This window comes from Miscanthus floridulus, chromosome 7 (assembly GCF_019320115.1).
Source record: "Miscanthus floridulus cultivar M001 chromosome 7, ASM1932011v1, whole genome shotgun sequence".
Lineage (NCBI taxonomy): Eukaryota > Viridiplantae > Streptophyta > Magnoliopsida > Poales > Poaceae > Miscanthus > Miscanthus floridulus.
Window position 1 is genome coordinate 82438661 of NC_089586.1, and position 18561 is coordinate 82457221.

Below are 18561 nucleotides of genomic sequence, written 5' to 3' on the forward strand. Positions count from 1 at the left end.
GAATGTTCCTTATGAAACATACATGCATAGCCCATTGCAACATGTGCAACATCCTTATGAAACACTTTTAACATACCTCTAAAACATCTGAAACATTTGAAATGTACGCTTGCAACATGCATCGTATCTCGGTGCGGCCTCCTCCATCGTTTGCATCGAAGGCGCCGCAACCATAGCAGGAGGTGAGGCCAGAGGGCTTCCGTGCCAAAGCTCGATGCTTCTCCTTGCACGACGGCCTCAGTGGCTAGCTGGCGGCCGAGCGAACGGTCGACACGCGTGTGCGTGGCGGTGCTCGCGCCGTCAGGCAAAGCGGGCCGCAGAGCAAAAACAGTGGCAGGAAGCAACGGGGCGGCACAGTGGAGCTGGAGAAGGAGCAGCGCGGGGTGACTGTCGACGGTGTAGCGGGCCGCAGAGCAGGAGCAGCGAGGTGACCGATGGAGCACGAGCAGGCGGGGTGACCGTCGACGCGCGGAGCAGAGCGGAGCAGGTCTCTCATATCCTTCTTCTTTACTTAATCCAACCAGCGAAACAGAAGAGACGGATGCAGATATACCGTAACAAAACAAAAAAACGAGCTAGCTATATCCTTGTATCCACCGCATTTCACGTATTTAAAACAAAGGCCTAATTTGGATCTGGCTGCCCGAAATCCTTCACGGAAAAATCTTCTGTTGCCCTTCGTGCGAGTTCGAAGACTGGAATGGCAACCAAAGCTCGTAGAAGCCCATGTGAATTGTGAAGACAAGGAGAAGCCCAATGGGCTTGCTACAAGCCCAGGACACGCGTGACACGTACAGCAGCGGCACCTCGGCGCGCGCTGTTCGGCCGCACCCAGCTGATGTGCACTGCGTTCGGCTACCGGATTATTTCCGCGTGTTTTAGCTTATTCTCTCTCACATAATATTATTGAATCATCTAGAACCATTCAAAATTCACTGTTGTGGCCGGCAGCTCTGTCTGGTGGCCTCGACAGACCCGAGCGAGCACCACAAATCTGTGGCCCAATCCCCACTGACTCGCGGACCGCTGCCGGATGCAATCTGTTCCCCTGGTCCACGTGCTCTACCTGAGACAGCCGATGCCCTGTGGACGGCAGCGATCTACGCCTCCTGCAGGCTGCTCCGTAGACCTGCCTGTTCGTTTGCCCTCGTATACGTGGATTATAAGTTAAAATAATATTTTTTTCTCATATCAAATCAGGTACGATCGTTTACGACGAAAGGAAGACAACGCAACAACAGAAAATCCAACAAGAGGCGACAAAAAAAACCATGAAAACATAAAGAAAATCGAGCATTGGCCGGGACAGAGGAGAGGGGTTTGCGCCGTGCTGCTCTACTGGGAGGAGCACACAAGTGTATCGCTGTTGCGGCGCCCGCCACAAGCACACGCGCACTCAGAGTAACAGGGGGCAGGCTACAGAGAAAAGAGCCAGGGAGCGCCGTGCGCGCTTGCAAGCTGCGGAGAAGACGGGAGGGAGGAAGCAGGCAGCAGAGATGGAGGTGGGGTTCCTGGGTCTGGGCATCATGGGCAAGGCAATGGCGACCAACCTCCTCCGCCACGGCTTCCGCGTCACCGTCTGGAACCGGACCCTCGCCAAGGTACTGCATCGGGAGCCGCTGCGCCCGCGCCGGCGTCCTCCTGTTCGGCTCAATCCGAATCCGTCCCCTCCCGCGTCCGATTAAGCCCCGCACTCGTGCTCCTGGAATCACATCTCGGTGACCTCTCTTCTCCTAGTGCCAAGAGCTCGCCGCGCTCGGCGCCACCGTCGGGGAGACGCCCGCCTCCGTCGTCTCCAAGTGCAGATACACCATCGCCATGCTCTCCGACCCCAGCGCCGCCCTATCAGTTAAGACACGGCTCATAGCATCTTCATGTTATTCAGCCGTGGTTCCCCTTTCTATCTATACAGTATGGTGGAAAGATGCGATATTTCATTTTTGTCTATAAATCGATTTCCGGCCCGGCGGTCCCTGTTTTTCCACCTAGGTTATCTTCGACAAGGACGGCGTGCTCGAGCAGATCGGTAGCGGGAAGGGCTATGTGGACATGTCCACTGTCGACGCTGCAACTTCGACCAAGATTAGCGAGGTATCTCCCTCAGCTGCTTCTGTTTTGTCAGATTGCTTAGCCTCTTTTCCCACATTACCTTCAGTTCTGGTATCTATTTGGCTATTGCCTATTGGCTATTGTGCAGCTATAAGACGCCGCTTTCTTTGTTGTTGGCGTAAGTGGTAAACCACGCGGTAGTTTGATTGTCTGGATATGTAGATCGCCACTGAGCAATGGTTGCAGGGATAAACCTTGCATCATACCTTTTCATTTCACCAATCCTGTCAAATATATTGTATTCTACTAGTGTTAGGATGGGCAATCGCCATTGTTTTTGAAGCGTTGTGGCTTCCTGTGGTGCTTGGGGTACATCTGGATGCCTACGCGCCTTCTAGGCGATGCCTAGGCGATATGGCATAACTAAAACCTTGTGGCATCCTATGGCGCCTAGGGTACACCTCAGTGCTTAGATGACGACTAGGCGACACCTCAAAAACCATGGCAACCACACAAGCACCGCACCTGATTCCAAATTACATGGAAAAAACAATCACAATAATTTGACTTGTATCACTTGTGATGGATATTGCAGATGTGTGCTCCTTAATGGTTTGCGTGCCCTTTGGCTGCTTTGCTTCACCCTGCTTCTGGATAAAACAATATGACAACACTCCTATAATATTCCAGATAACATATATGTATGGCCGTATGGGAACATAGATTTTCCTCTTTTACATTTTGTTACATGTTCTATGACCATTCACCTCCATCAAATGCCACTTGATATTGATTTATGAATTGCAAATATCTGTGCATAAGCTCCCATGACATTTGGAGGACTTTGATAGTACTTGTACCTACATGTACTATTGGTTTTATATTGTCTGCAAATAGAGTTGTAGAGTGAAGAAGGGAAGAGTGGGTGACAAGGGAGAAAAAAAATCAGGAATAGAATGATTTATCTATTTCTTGGGTCATCTCTATATACCTAGTTTAAACATTGCATTTAGACTCTGCTATGTTCCAGCTCCACAGAGCACGGATTTTCTAATACAGCAAACTTAAAACCATATATTTTCCTATGTTTTTTCTTTGCTTGGCTCAGTTGGATAGCCTTAGGTTGACTTGGTTTATCCTTGAACCTAGTTCTTTCCCTTCATCTTCTTCTCTAAAATAGATGTTGTTTTTTTTGTTATTTCTGTAATGGAAATGACGTAAGCCCTGGGTTTAGGCTGCCATTTCTTGGAAAAATATCGGGCCCTAGCGATAGGACCAAATTTCATAATTTTGGCGATTTAGGGATTTTTTTTTGATACAACAAACTTTAAATTGAAGGGCGGGCCTGGTGCAAGCGGTAGAGTCTTACCGCCTGTGACCGGAAGGTCCCGGGTTCGAGTCGCGGTCTCCTCGCATTGCACAGGCGAGGGTAAGGCTTGCCACTGACACCCTTCCCCAGACCCCGCACAGAGCGAGAGCTCTCTGCACTGGGTACGCCCTTTAAACTTTAAACTGATTCAAACATGCATCCGAAATCTGGCCGAAATTTGGGCGAGAAAATCCAAAATCTTTTATTGAAAATCAGCAAAATTTCGAGGCTTAATTGTCTGACGCAAATTTCCATTCTTTTTTATTAAGAGTTCTCAATCAACCACAACATCATTCATATTACAGTTTAGTAGCAGTGCATTACCTTGTCCAAGATCAAATAAATTGTAATCATGCACATCCCAGAAGGCCAAAACAATGGATGAACACGGGCTCAGGCAAGCAAAGAAGACACCCCTATGCATCGCTAGCTGTGGTCCCCAATGATTAATTTCCATATGTGAATAAATCAATCAATAAGCAAGAATAGAACACCCTTGAAAGCCACACACAGATATGGTAGAAAACACAATACATCGAACATCTAATTTGCATCTGAACTGGGTTGCTGCAAGCAATGTTAAGGAACAGCGAGGCTGTCATGGGTTCAGACGGACAGAGATGCTGTTGGCCATCATGCTGTTGCTCCAGCTGCTATGAGGCACCAGCGCCTTCTCTCTAAGTCCCTTTGGGCTCCAGCTGTGGCGTCAGGATCTCCCTTGCCAGCGCCTGCACCGTCGCCATCTGCAGCTAGTCAGCCTCGACCAGCAGCTGCTTCAGCCTGGACATGTAGCTGCCAGCACATTGGCATCCACCTTGAACCAGCTACTCCTAATCCGACTATCCTGAGCAGCTCTATCACAGGAGCAACAACCGAAGCACCCCTTCCATCGGAGCAGAGAAAAGGAGGGACACAGGCAGGCGGTGGCTCAAGAGAGAGAAATAAATTGCCGTAAGCTAGGGTTTCATCCCAGGTTTTATATGGTTGAGAATGGATCTTGGGCCATGTGGACTCCGTTGGGCCCCAAAGTTTCTTTTTAAAACAGGACGAGATTAAAAGTCCGGGGCGGGCTTTATCGGACCCCAGCGGTAGGACCAAATTTTAGTGATTTTCGGCCCAAACTCAGAGCTCAGGGTAAGCCTCAATTCAAAATAAAAAAAAAACTCGTCTTGATATTTCTTGATTTATACTCCTTCCGATCCCAAATGTAAGTTGTTTTAGCCTTCTCTACTTTTCTCCAAATGTAGGTTGTTTTAGAACTTTTATGCATCTTTAACCCCATTGTTTCTTCATTGCCCCCTCTGACGTAGATCGTTTTAGAACTTCTATGCATCTCTAACCATTTTCTTCCTTCATAGCCTCTGCTTAATAAATGTTACACTCTGACAAAATGGAGTGATCTTTCCCAATACAGAATAAATGAAGGGCGCTAGGGCCATTTGATCTATTTTCTTAATCCTTGTGCACAAGTCTAAAACGAATTACATTTGGACTCAAAGGGAGTATTTCAGGCATATTAAGTCTTTTAGTTGTATTGAACTATTGATTGGGAATATAAGATTTTCTAGAGGAAAATAGGAAATTAATTAAAGATAAAATATTTAAGATGACACATGGATTGTATAACTAGCTTTGTCATCAAGGAACACTATTGATGAAGCTCACAGGATCTCTGGAAACAAGCGCGCTCCCTTCCTTTCTTGAATAGAGCTTTGTACATAGTTTGGTCCAGCCTACCTCAGGCTTCCTGTTTCCTTTGTTGTTGCTATTCTTTTTTATTCTGTTTCTGTTGTACAGTTGGGTCTTTTTGCTTTAATAAAATCCTAACAGTGGGGGCTTCCCTTGCTTTTTTTCGGGTAAAAAATCTGCCACCACTAAGGCAGAGTAAAAACGAATGACAAATGACCAATTGATTATAAAGCATGAAGAACAATAAGAAAATGTCCCAAGAGAAGTCAAAGGATATCCTAGATTACCATGAACAAAAACTAGTATGAACAGCACTACATAGCTAGTCAATTTTGCAAGCTGATTCTTATATGTTCATAAATGGAGTAGAAGAGAGTAAAAAATGTTGCTGTAGAGCTGTATCATTGGTGTGTATTCTTGTATGCTAACAGAAAGAAAGATACTTCCCATTGGCGGAAATGCCATATAAGTATGCTATATAGCATTATAGGAAAAATGTATTGGGTGAGTACACTCATATACACTCATAGATACAATGTAGTCAAATATTTTTCCCTGATGTATAAACTGGCACCGACGGCATGGAGATCATGGTGGAAACTGGGAAGTTTGTGCATGTTTTGTACCTTTTACATGGAAGCTACATCGGCAGTAAATGGACCTTAACTTATTTGTAAGGAAGAACACTGAGGCTAGCATCCACAACTAATGGAAAGAGTTGTATGAAGCTCTACAGATAATAGGAAACATAAGATTTATATTTATTTTTCATTGTACTAGCAACCACTAAGCCTGGCATATCACTGTGCATGTCATAACAAATCAATTTAATCAAGGATCTGCATTCAGTGGTAATCCCATTTTGTCATGTAGGCACAACTGTGACAGCATGCTGCATGCATATGATGTATGTGAGACGAATTCTATACTGAAATTTATATTTCTGGACAGTAACACAGCAAATTAGCAGATTTTTTTTTTCTCGAACACGCAGGAGAGCTGCGTATCATTGTATTAATAGTAGAAGAAAGAGTCATACATAGACTCACACCCACCCACACCCACACTAGATCCTCTGGAATCTAATCACCCTTTACAGATAGAAAGGCGACCATTATAGGAGTCCAAAAATTAAGCCTAACCCACCCCTCTGATATCTGGCGGGGGGAGACCCCTGGCTCGTGCCAAGCTCCACAAAAGGGCCTCCTCCTTGGCCAAAACCAGGGCTGTACCCAACCTGGGTGAAGCTCCATTGAACACACAATCATTTCGGTGTCTCCAGATAGTCCAGGCTCCCAGGATGATAAACGAGTTCTGTCCTTTGCGCACCTCACTGTCCACACAATTCTCCACTTTCCTCCACCAGTCATTCAGGGCTGTATCAGATGGCTGTGGGGCGAGGACTGAGAGGCCTGCATAATGAAAGATGGAGTACCAGAACTGCCTAGCGAAGACACCCAATGAGGAGGTGCTGAATGTTCTCTTCTTCTTGGTCGCAAAGCGGGCATCTAGCAGGATGCGGGAGACCTCTCCGAGCCAACCTATCTGCAGTCCAACATTGATTGTGGGCAACCAGCCACATAAAGAATCGACATTTGGGAGGTGCCCAAGTTTTCCAAATGCGTGCATATGGCTCAAAACGGATAGCCCCCTGAAATTGAGCCTCATAGGCCGATTGCGCTGTGTACTGTCCTGATGAGGATAGTCTCCAGATGTGTTTATCAGGGATTCCTTGCTGAAGTTCCACCGCATTAATAATATCCCACAACTCCAGATATTCCCATAGCGCGTCAATGGTTATTTCTCCCTGAATATCCTCCAACCAAAGATCATTGTCCAGGGCATCTTTAACAGATCTTCTGTTTGCTCTTCCCCTTGACACAGAGGCAGATAAACTGGGGGCAAGGCTCTGGATGCTTTTACCATCCAGCCAGTTATCCTTCCAGAATAAGGTATTGGCCCCATCTCCTACCTCAGTGACCACAGCCATCATCAGGAGACATTCAACTTCTTTGCTAGTCTGGAGAGGCAAACTGGCCCAAGGTTTTTGAGGTTCAATTTTCCTAAGCCAAGGCCATCTTACCCGCAGTGCAACTCCAAGTGCTTTCAGATCAGAGATTCCCAATCCTCCAAGCTCCTTTGAACGGCACACCTTAGGCCAAGCAATAAGACAGTGCCCACCATTTGCTTCTTTACGACCGCGCCATATAAAGGCTCTTCTAATCTTGTCAATAGCTTTAATTGCCCATGGGGGCAGGTCCATTGCCATGGCCAAGTAAACCATCATAGCAGTGAGGACATGTTGGACCATCACAACCCTTCCAGCCCGAGTCATCAAGTCAGCTTTCCAACCAGGTAGTTGATCCGCAATTCTGTCAATAATGGGCTGGAATTGACCCCTGGTTAACTTCCTTGTTGAGAGAGGCAATCCAAGGTACCTGCATGGGAACTCTAGCACTTCACACGGCAGCAGGTTCTGTACCAGGCTCATATTCTCTTCAGAGCAGTGAATTGGCAGAACATTGCTTTTCTGCACATTGGTCTTGAGCCCTGAAGCATCTCCAAATAAGTCAAGGATTCTCAAAGATAATGAAATATCTGCTGCTGCCGGCCTGAGAAAGAGTGCTACATCATCAGCATATAGTGAGATTCTGTGTTGGAGAGGCCTTCGGGATAATGGCTGAAATAATTCAGCCTCTGATGCTCTAGTAATCATCCAGTTCAAGACATCCATGACAAGTATAAAGAGCATCGGAGATAGGGGATCTCCCTGCCGAAGTCCTCTCCTGTGATGTATAACCTTTCCAGGGGTTCCATTAAGGAGGACTTGAATGGATGATGAAGTCAACAGCCCACATAAAAGATCCCTCCATCTTGAGCCAAACCCTAGTTGGCCAAGCACCTCCATTAGGAATGGCCAAGAGACGGAATCAAATGCCTTTGTGATATCCAACTTGAGGAGAATGCTAGGCTGTTTTTGAGAATTCAAGAATCTTACAGTCTGTTGCACCAACATGAAATTATCCTGGATAAACCTTCTCTTGACGAAGGCACTCTGGTTGGGGGAGACCATTGCATCCAAGTGGCCAGCCAATCTGTTGGCCAAGATTTTGGTCGCAAGTTTGGCAAAGCTGTGCACAAGGCTAATGGGCCTAAAATCCTTTACCTGATCAACAACAACAACAACAACAAATCCTTTACCTGATCAGCCTCTGCTTTTTTTGGAATCAAAGAAATATAAGCAGAGTTTAGCATGCACAAGTTTCTGAAGTTTTTTCCCCATATAGAATGCAGGACAGCCATTATATCTTCCTTAATGATTGGCCAGCAGGTTTTGTAGAATCTCCCTGTGAATCCATCTGGGCCTGGGGCCTTATCAGACGGCAAATTTTTAATGGTGTTCCAAACTTCCTCCTCCGTGAAAGGAATGTCTAGGGCCTTGAGATCATGTCTAGGGATGTTCAGGGCATCCAGGTTGATGGTTCTGACTCATTATCAGAACCAATTAGATTAGAGTAAAACTCAAAAATTGCAGAAGCTTTCTCCTCATGGGCTGTGATGGTCCTGTCCCCCTCCCTCAACTTTGCAATGAAATTTTTTCTCTTTCGGTAACGTGCATGCATATGGAAAAGCTTTGTATTTGCATCCCCATCTCGAAGCCAGCCCATTCTCGATCTCAGCCGGGCCACTGTTCTCAGTAAGGAAGAAAGGGCAAGCGCATGCTTCTTGAGGTTGTTGCGCAACCAGAGTTCGTTGGGTTGAAGCACTCGGTTGTCCTGTGCAATTTCAAGTTGGTGAATGATTTCCTTTGCCAGAGCAAGCTGAGATCTAATATGCCCCACCTTCTTTTGACTCCAGCTCTGTAGTTTTCTTGTTGTTGCCTTCAATTTCAATGAGAGTGTCTCCACAGGGCAGCTGCAAGGTGGGACAGATCCCCATGCAGATTCCACTGTATCCAGAAAACCATCAAGAGAAGGCCAGAAGTCTTCAAAATGGAACCGTCCTCTGCTGGGGGGATTATCCATCAATCCGAAAATGAGAAGACAGTGATCTGAGTCATCTGAGGAAGAACTCTGTAGAAGACAATCAGGGAATAATTCCTCCCATTCCAAAGAGCAGAAAACACGATCAAGCCTCACTAAAGTGGGAGAAGCACTGGATGATGAACTTGACCAAGTGAATTTACGACCATGTAGGGGGATCTCTGTCAGTGCCATATCATTAATCCATCTCCTAAACCTTCCCATCATTGCTCGATTTAGGTTTGAGTTGTTTTTATCTTCATCTTTGTAGATGAGGTTAAAATCCCCTGCCACCATCCAGGGTCCTACACACTGAGCACGCACTTCGCGGAGTTCCTGTAAGAATTGAATCTTTTCCTGGTTGTCCTGAGGGCCATAAACACATGTGAGCCACCAAGTATTACCATTAACATGGCAAAATTGGATTGAAACACAGTGAGAATCCAGCCTGCTAGCTCCAATTGTACCCAGACGACTTCTCCAAGCAATAAGAATTCCTCCACTAGCACCCACTGACGGCAGGGATACAAAGTTGTTGTCAAAATCACTGCCTAGCATCGATAGAACTACCTGTCTATTTATAGAAGTCATTTTTGTTTCCTGGAGGCATACAACATCAATCTTAGCAGAATCCATCAACACTCTCACTGAATCTCGTCGGGCTGCTGAATTAAGCCCTCTAACATTCCAAATAAGGATATGGGAAGGATCCATAAGACTAGAAGAGTGGCGACCAAAAGGAACTCGTCCAAATCAGACCCTACATTCGACAAGTTTGCCTAACGCATCGTCGTCCGGATGAGCCCAACCAAAAAGGGCTGCCAAAGCTCTAGAGTGTGACGATGGTAGCGGATGCCGAAACCGCTGAGCATAATCCTCCAGGACCTTTTGATCAAATTGTTCTCTGTCAAGTTGCACGTCCATGTCCAAAGCACGCATCACCTTCTTTAGGTGTGGGGGGCAAACCTCCTGTCTTTCCACTCCCATTCCAGCAATTCGGCGGCTTCGACGCGGCGCCTCACTGGGTGGCGGCAACATGTTCTTCCTCCTCTTGTTGATGTGAGGGATTGGAATCAGTCCATCAGGCTTCTTGGACAGTCTACTGATGAATTCTGCAGTGGGGCTGCAGGGCTGTGCATCTTCAGGTTGGCCAACCGTCCCTGCCTCAGCCACTGGCTCAGGGAATTTCGTTGGAAAACGGCGACGGGAATATACCTGAATTATTGGGGGAGAGGCTGCTGGAGCATCTTTCGTCATCAACATTACATCTATTGGCGCCTCTTCCGTTGTCAGAGCATCTTTCTCCGTCGGCGGCACAGCAATCACCGGCGTGCCCCCTCTGTCCTCCAAGTCAAAAGTCATTATCTCCTTTAGCATTGTCGCCTCCGCCGGCATCTGTGGAAGGGGGGACACTGCGTCAAGGGAGTTGACAGCCGCCGGTGTAGATGGGGGGAAGGAACAGAGGGGCGAGTCCCTGTTTGCTGCCGAAGAATCCAGCTCCTGGAGGTTTTCCAGTTCGGTCAGGAAGTGGACCCAAGTCTCTGATTGAGTTAGTGCTGGCCCCTCGGTTGGCCCAGTTGAGTGGAGGCCCATGGATAAGGGCCCATCTTCCCTTGACTCAATTCTTTGATTCTCCTGTTCCTCTGTCACCAGCTCTTCACACATCGTCTGGGGGCCTTCACGCACCGCCTGGATGGTCTCTGGGGTTGAAATAGAATCACCCAGGAGCGCCGCATGGGGCGGCACACGCGGAATTACTTCACGCACCGCCAGGACGACCCTTGGGATCGAATCAGATGCGCCCAGGGGCGCCGCCAGGGTCGGCACGCGCGTAATTACTTCTCCCTCCTTCCCAGTGATGGAGGGCAGGCCTGCCTTGGACACCTCAACGGCCGCCTCGGCAACCAACGCTGCCGCCTCGAATCCATCAGTAGACGCCGTGAAAATTGGGCTTGCCGGCGGGACATCAATGGTGGGAGGGGCATCCGAACCGTCGCTAGGCATAATGGCAGGGACAAGCGCAGGCCCATCCTGCCATGGCTTCGGAGCTCGCGAACCAACAGAGCCCGTCGTTGGTGGAGACCCCAAGCCCTCTTGATGATGTGGGTCAGTTCTCGCGCAGAGCGGGGGCTCTGGGCCCCAGGCGGTCATGCACCGGGATCTGCACACCTCGACCATCACCGGAACCATCCGCCGGTGGGGGAGGCGATGGCGATCGACGGCGGCGCTGACGTCTTGGACCCTGGTTATCCCTCTCCGAGGAGGAAGACAGATCAGGGGCGCCCTTTTCCTCCGCTGGGAAGATGACTGCAGAGGAGATGCTTACATTATAGCACAGGCTTCTCTTAATCGGTGGCCATTCATCCTCTTCCGTAGGCGGCTCGACGATCTCCAGAACCTTGGCTGATGGGATAGCATCAGGATGTGAGCACCAGGCCATGAGCTTGAACGATGCCAGGTCCGAACGATCTGCCGTCTCAGGAAGACGACGGAGAACCCAACAATGATTGTTCAAGAGGTGCTCCGCCGTCCTAAGGTTCCATGCATGCTGTGGAACGCCCTTGATTGTTAGATTCACCAGAACTCTCAGGGACCCAGCTTCAGCATGAGCTTGCCGGGACCAGCGTCTAAGGTGCAGTCTGAAAGTAGCAGCTCTGATTGGTCTGCCATCCCCATAGACTTGAGCCGCCTTTTGCTCATCAGGGAGGACGAGCAGGAAATCTTCAGGCTCCGCCGGCGTCAGCGTTACTGAACTAACAGGCAGCTCAAAACGACGTACTATCTCCTCCTTCACCCTCTCCTTTGGGATCGCCGGCCCGCCAGTGATGACCGAGATGAAGAAGGCATGCCGGAGAGATTCTTCAGCCCGGGTCATGTCGCTTGACCAGTCAAGGACACATCTCTCAACTGGTAACGAACTTCTGCATGGAGGAGCAGCGACCCTGGGCGACGCTATGGGCCCCGTGGGTAGAGAATTCTCGCCGCCACTGCCAGGGTCTTCACTTCCAGAAGCTCTGGTGCCGCGGGTAGAAGACCGCCGGCGCCTGTTCCATCGTTGATGCCTTCTAGCGCCATCATTGCTGCCGGTGTCAGCACCAGCAGCCATTTGCTTCCCTGGAGTCTGGGCACCCGCCACTGTCATGGGAGGCGAAATGCGCCGCCAAACAGAAACTCTCCTTGGGGCCGACGCAGGATGGAACATTGCGGCGCGGCAACCAGATAACGCTGGGGCCTTGGCCGGCCAGGCGCCGATCTCCCGGCGAGCTGGACACCAGGAAGAGCGGTGCCCAGGCCGTCGGCAGCGGAAGCAACATGTTTGGCGGCGACACCCCGCCGCACGATGGGCCGTGGAGAAGCAGTTGAAGCATTTGTTCTTCAAATCGTCTGGGACCTGACGGCGGCCGCCAAGAACAGGGTGGCGCACCCCAAAATCGCGTCGTCGTCGCCTCCTCAGCACCAATTGGAATCCAACCGCGTCCGGACCACGACCGCCCAAGCGGCCATGATATACCTCAGAGCGGATGGTTCCCACAGTTGCAGACTTGTGCTGGCATGGCGGGCGCGGCTGCATCGTCACCGGCGGCCTGACAACCGGTGGAATGGAGGATTCCATGGATAGCGCAGCAACGTCCGGAGCGGCAGAGGCCAGCAGCACTTCACGGTAGGAGGCTCGCCCAGGGGGGGAAACAGAGCCACCAGAAGCGGGAGAGCCGTGGCTCCAACGTTCCGCCTTCGAGCGTCCCGCCGGCTTGGAGAGTTGCGGCAAAGGAGAGAAGGTATAGGACGGGTAGGCCGACACCGGGGGAAGGGGCTGGGTGGTTGGCCGTGCGGATTGCACAGTCGTGGAGGTGGCCGCTGGCTCCGGGGTGGACACTGGCGGGAGGCTCCAAATCCATGTCCGTCATCGCCCATATATCCCTATCTATCACAAAATTACTGTGTTAATTATTTTTTATCTGTGTGTGTCTACCAAAGTTTGCTTACATATGGTCTTCTTGTATCATATTATTGCAGGCAGTTAAACAAAAAGGGGGAGCTTTCCTTGAAGCTCCAGTTTCAGGGAGCAAGAAGCCAGCAGAAGATGGTCAATTGGTCATTCTTGCTGCAGGGGACAAGGTAATTCACTGTGTTCTGAAATATGGTGATCATTTGCATCTATAAAGTACAAAGTAGTTGTGTTTATGACACTTCACAAATCACAAAAGCTCTCTCATATAGCTGTATCATTATTCCTTGGAAATAATTAAATTGTCCACATTTTGCTTCGCTTATAGTTCTTGTTAGAATATATGCTGTTGGTTCATCTGTGGATCTATTGATCATGATTTTCATTGACTATGTAAAAGTTTTTTTTTTCCAATAATGTTTCTTCCTTGTCTCAGGTTTACTTGGATCTCAACAGTTAAATGAATTGAATGTAGGTTATGATATTGCAAGTAGTAGTTGCCAGAAAACCATAGAACTTTCTGTTTATAGATAACAGAGCGATTAGACACAACAATTTAAAAAGTGCAAGGATCTAAACATGATTTTTAAATTCTGTATAATACTTTTATCCCATCAGTTACCAGGTCCAAATTGGCAATTGCAATACTCTGCCATAGGATAACACCATATACGGTGTAACCATAGCCCCACAGTTTCTTGTTTGCTCATTTGATTCTATTTTTAACATTTCAGCCATTGTATGACGGTATTGTTCCTGCATTTGATGTACTGGGGAAGAAGTCATTCTTTCTGGGAGAGATTGGAAATGGGGCAAAGATGAAGCTTGTGGTCAACATGATCATGGGAAGGTGACTATTATTTCTCCACTGCTTGCTATTTTTATTTTTGGTTTCTGGACATTGATATGGTCTCCATAACACTTTTGAGAAAGCACTGATTATGGACACTGAAGTACTTTTGATTATGAATACACTAATACCATTGCATGTGACAAATCATAATGCTTTTATTTATGTTTGTCGTTAAAGTTTTTAAAGTGGACTACACACATTATAGGAAGACAACCGCAACAGGAAAGTAATTCAAATTTAGGATTTGGGGTACATAAACCTAAATTATTCCATTTGCCATCGTGATCTATGTAATCTAGTATCGTGTTAAGGATCAGTCAAAGACATGTGACTCCTGAACCCTAATTTCTACTGATAATGTTTCGGTAGCAATATTTTAAAAAGCAAGCTTATCCATGTCTCTACTTAATATAGATTCTGACTTGGTGGCACAATAGAGGTTTTTTCTTGCTACAAGTCAGAGCCTTTCCTTATGCTGAATATTGTATCCCTCTGAGCATAGATTCCTCTGCTTCAAACATATAAACTTATAAACCATTTTGGATTTTTGGTATGCACATATAGTGGAAATTTATTTGGAATTTATAATTACCTCCTGATTTTGTGTATGAGTTTATGGGGCTTGCCCCTCCGACGTGATTTTCTGTTATATAATGATGCTCAGTGCACGCTCCAAAGATCACAATCCCTATCTGTCAGCACATTTTAGCATCTCTTTACATTTAGAGCTGTAAATTCATGGACAACAACTATTCACTCTTTCAGTGACATTTGTTTTGTTGCTGCAGTATGATGAATGCTTTGTCCGAGGGACTCTGTTTGGCCGACAAAAGTGGGCTGAGCCCCCAAACACTTCTCGATGTACTGGTATGACACTCGATGCTTTTGACTTTTTGAGATTGCTGTACGCCTGTGGCTACACCTTCGTCACCGTTGAATAACTAGATCAGTACTCTTTGACTTAAAAAAGGACCTTGGTGCCATCGCAAACCCAATGTTCAAGTTGAAGGGGCCTACAATGGTGCAAGGCAGCTACAACCCTGCGTTTCCTCTGAAACATCAGCAGAAGGACATGAGGTTAGCTCTTGCTCTGGGAGATGAGAATGCCGTCGCTATGCCTGTCTCAGCAGCTGCCAATGAGGTGCGCTATACTCTCCTATTGAACTTTCCTATACCTCAGGAAACACGGGATCTTGACTGAAAAAAGACTTGACACTACCATCGAATTGCAGGCGTTCAAGAAGGCGAGGAGCCTGGGGCTGGGGGACCAGGATTTTTCGGCGGTCTATGAGGTAGTTAAGGGCGCAGGTGGTTCTGGATCTGGCCAGGCGTGATGGAATCATGTGTGTGACCGTGTTAGGCCATTTCCATGCCGATTTGCAACAATGTCTCGTCTCGCCGTCGTAGCGACGTACGAGTACGTGTATATTCAAGATCTGGAACCAGACCGTACCTCGCAAAAGATAGAATATTAAATCAAAAAGCTGATGCTAGCTTGCACGATAGTCCTCATGTAAGCGGGCATGAACCACATATAGACTTAGAACCTGTTTGGTCCAGGAGTCACGACCACAACTCATCACGCCTCAAGCTAGTCATAGTTTTTTAAGGCATGTGTTTGATTTACTGCTGCAATTATAAACTTATTATCTTAACCAAACTTTGCTACAAGTGGCTTGATTTTGCTTGCCACATTTTTTATAGCAGCCACAGTTTGACTAAGGTTAAACGTGGTAAGTTAGCTGGCTTGCATCTCCAGAGACAAGCTATGTGTCGTGATGTCTGACGAGTGGGTGCTGCAGGGACCTGGTCTCTTGGTGGTACCTGAAGCTTCATTTTCTCGTGACTCTTGCTCCATTTCCTTGAGACTCTTATCCGTGCATGCACAAGGTCGTGGACATTTAATTATTAGTTTGGGGGCGAATCTTTTTTTCTTTTTGAAATGTAACCTACATGAAATACATTAGTCATGTACGTATAGTATAATATTAGGGTCTATTTGGCATGGCTTCGGCTCCGGCTGGCAGCTTGCGGAGGAGTCGTTTTCTGGTGAACAATAGAGGAGCGGAAGCTGCAAACAATGGGTCCTCATGTGCTTTACTCTTTCGTAGGAGCTCTTGAGGAAGAGCTCTGCCGTCTTAAAAAAAAGTAATCTACAATAACTCACCCCGAAAAGTTAAATATGGCCGATCCTACAATTCGACTGGCGAACACGGCAATTCAATGTAACTTGGCACAGGTCGTGACTTGGCAAATATGGTGGTCATCCATGCATTGTTTGGCTTGGCCTTCCACGGCTAAAATTGGATTAAACATAGAAAGACATTGCTTATGCCGATGTAGGCAATGGGTGTCATTCCTTAGTCCCGGGAGACCCAAGAGGAGAGAGGGGAAATGGATCTCTAAAATTTGAACTTAAGCTTTTTTAAATCTATACTAGGAAACAATGAACTAGTCTAGGATGATGTGTACTTTATGTTTTCCGGTGTGCTGTTTCTATCCAAACCCACACAGTTTTCCAATCTCGGGGTAACCGTAACAACTAGCCTGTGCTAATTTAGGAAAGGTAAAATCGACACTAGACAAGCATAATGTGAAAGCTTAAATGCGAAAAGTAAAGGGCAAGTCAAAACAGGGAAAACTTCCAGAGACGAGGATGTTCATGTGATACCGGTTGCTAACTCAAGCCCTAGTCCATGTTGAAACTCTACCTAGCACGCTTATAGTCGCCAAGCCTTCTCCTGATCATAGTATTGAGCTTGCCACAAAGGCTTGCATAACCAAGGCAAATAATACAAGCCAAAAAAGGCTCATCACTGCCACTCGTCTCTCCCAGTCACCTTGCCGCTGTCCATTACAAAGCTTCCCACCAAGAAGGGGATTTCCTCATCCCCACACACCAAGTTTATGCCCTTCCACACCAAGATTGGAGGGTCGACATCACCAGAAGACTCCGTAGTGGCTCACCAAGATTATAAGGGTACAATAATCACTTAAGCCCTCAAGATACAGAGCCCAACTCTCACAGAGATGAGTTCTAAACTCTATCCCTATGCCCTGGATGTGTGATCAGTATACACTTGTATTGTGGATGGGGTATTCCAATAGAGACAATTCCTTATTTGACACCAGACAAATGACTCATTCCTTCTTTGGCCCTCGAAATTTTTTTCTTCCTTATTTGACACTGACTCCGACTTTCGTTCCCAAATTGACACTCTGTTCGATTTTCCATCCAACCACCGTTAAGTTCCCTGCGAAAAGACGATTTTGCCCATGCTCCACACCCTTCTCCCTCCTCTCCTCTCCTTCTCCCTCTCCCAGCGACGGCGTGCGCGTCGACGGCGGGGACAAGCTTGCGCGCAATGATGACGGAGTTGATCACCTCCCCCTCCAGGTGGTGCACGGCGAGCACGTCGAAGCCACCCCGGCGGATCTCCTTGGGGTCCACGACGGGGTACAGGAACCCGCGCGGGCGCCGTGCGCGCTCCGCACCACCAACGCGGCGCCGGGGGCCATGTGCTTCCCGAGGTGCTCCACCACGCGGGCCTTCTCCTCGGCGGCCATGCCCACAAGCGCCGCCAGGAAGACGACGTCGTATCCGGCCAGGTCCCTAGTGACGTCGGCCACGTCGGAGGTGCGGAACGCCATACGCGCAGCGAGCGCGGCGTCGGCGCTCACGAGGCGGCGCGTCCGGTCGTTGGCATCCCCGCAGATGTCGTAGTTGTCGAAGGCGGCGGCGGGGAGGTGGCACGCCGCGAGCACGAGGGAGCTGAGCGGGAGCGGGCCGGAGCCGACGAAGGCGACGCGGGCCCGGGACGTGGTGCGCCAGCAGGCCGTGCTCCAGCTGGCTCAGCAGCAGGTAGTTGCTGAAGTAGGGGAAGAGCGTCAGGTGGTCCAGCGGGTTGTCGAAGGTCGCCAGCGGGTCGGAGTAGTGCGCCTCCAGCAGGGCCTCGGCGTCGGCGCAGAGGCGGATAAACGACGCGCGCATGCGCTGCAGCTCCGGGGCCAGGTGCTCCACGTCCACCGTGCTGCGCGGGATGCAGGCCGTCACGAGGTCGGTGAAGAGCGCGTTCACCTCCAGCGACAGGCTCAGCGACGGCAGCTTCGCGATGGCGGCGGCCAGGCCGGAGATCTTGTGCACTAGCGCCGCCTCGGTCTCCTCCGACGAGTCCATGCCACCGGGCTCGCCTTGTCCTTCCCGGCGAGTCACCTCTGTGCGCCAGGCCCATGCGCGTCCAGGCACCGACGGTGCTCGCCCGAGCGTCGTCGGCAGGCGCAGACCGCCGAGGAGTCGCAGGGAGGCGCGGCCGCCTAGGAGGGAAGCTCCGGCGTGGCTGCAGGGGGAGGCTCCAGTGTGGAGGAGAGGAGGGAGAAGGGGAGGAAAGAAGGGAGAAGGGTGGTGGGACCCACATGGACAACATTGTCTTTTCGCAGGGCATTTGACGGTTCCACGACGGGAATTCCAACGGAATGTTAATTTGGGAACGAAAGTTGAAGTCAGTGTCAAATAAGGAAGAAAAAAATTTCGAGGGCCAAGAAAGAAATAGGTCATTTGTCTGGTGTCAAATAAGGAATTATCTCATTCCAATACTTGCACTAGCTTCTCCTAGTCTTAGGGAATTGCAACAAC

General features: G+C 48.7%; 1 protein-coding gene and 1 pseudogene across 1 annotated transcript; one reads left to right on the forward strand and one right to left on the reverse strand.

The window, feature by feature from the left end:
• The first annotated feature begins 1327 nt into the window (after positions 1 to 1327).
• Positions 1328 to 15588, forward strand: LOC136467177 (glyoxylate/succinic semialdehyde reductase 1-like). Its single transcript, XM_066465769.1, has 8 exons — positions 1328 to 1601; positions 1738 to 1848; positions 1990 to 2091; positions 13144 to 13245; positions 13810 to 13925; positions 14717 to 14795; positions 14899 to 15069; positions 15161 to 15588. The coding sequence occupies exons 1-8, from the start codon at positions 1497 to 1499 to the stop codon at positions 15260 to 15262; spliced, it is 888 nt and encodes a 295-aa protein (XP_066321866.1). The 5' UTR covers positions 1328 to 1496; the 3' UTR covers positions 15263 to 15588.
• A 1458-nt stretch (positions 15589 to 17046) lies between these two features.
• On the reverse strand, positions 17047 to 18105 carry LOC136465748 (nicotianamine synthase 9-like; annotated as a pseudogene).
• Between the last annotated feature and the right edge of the window lie 456 nt (positions 18106 to 18561).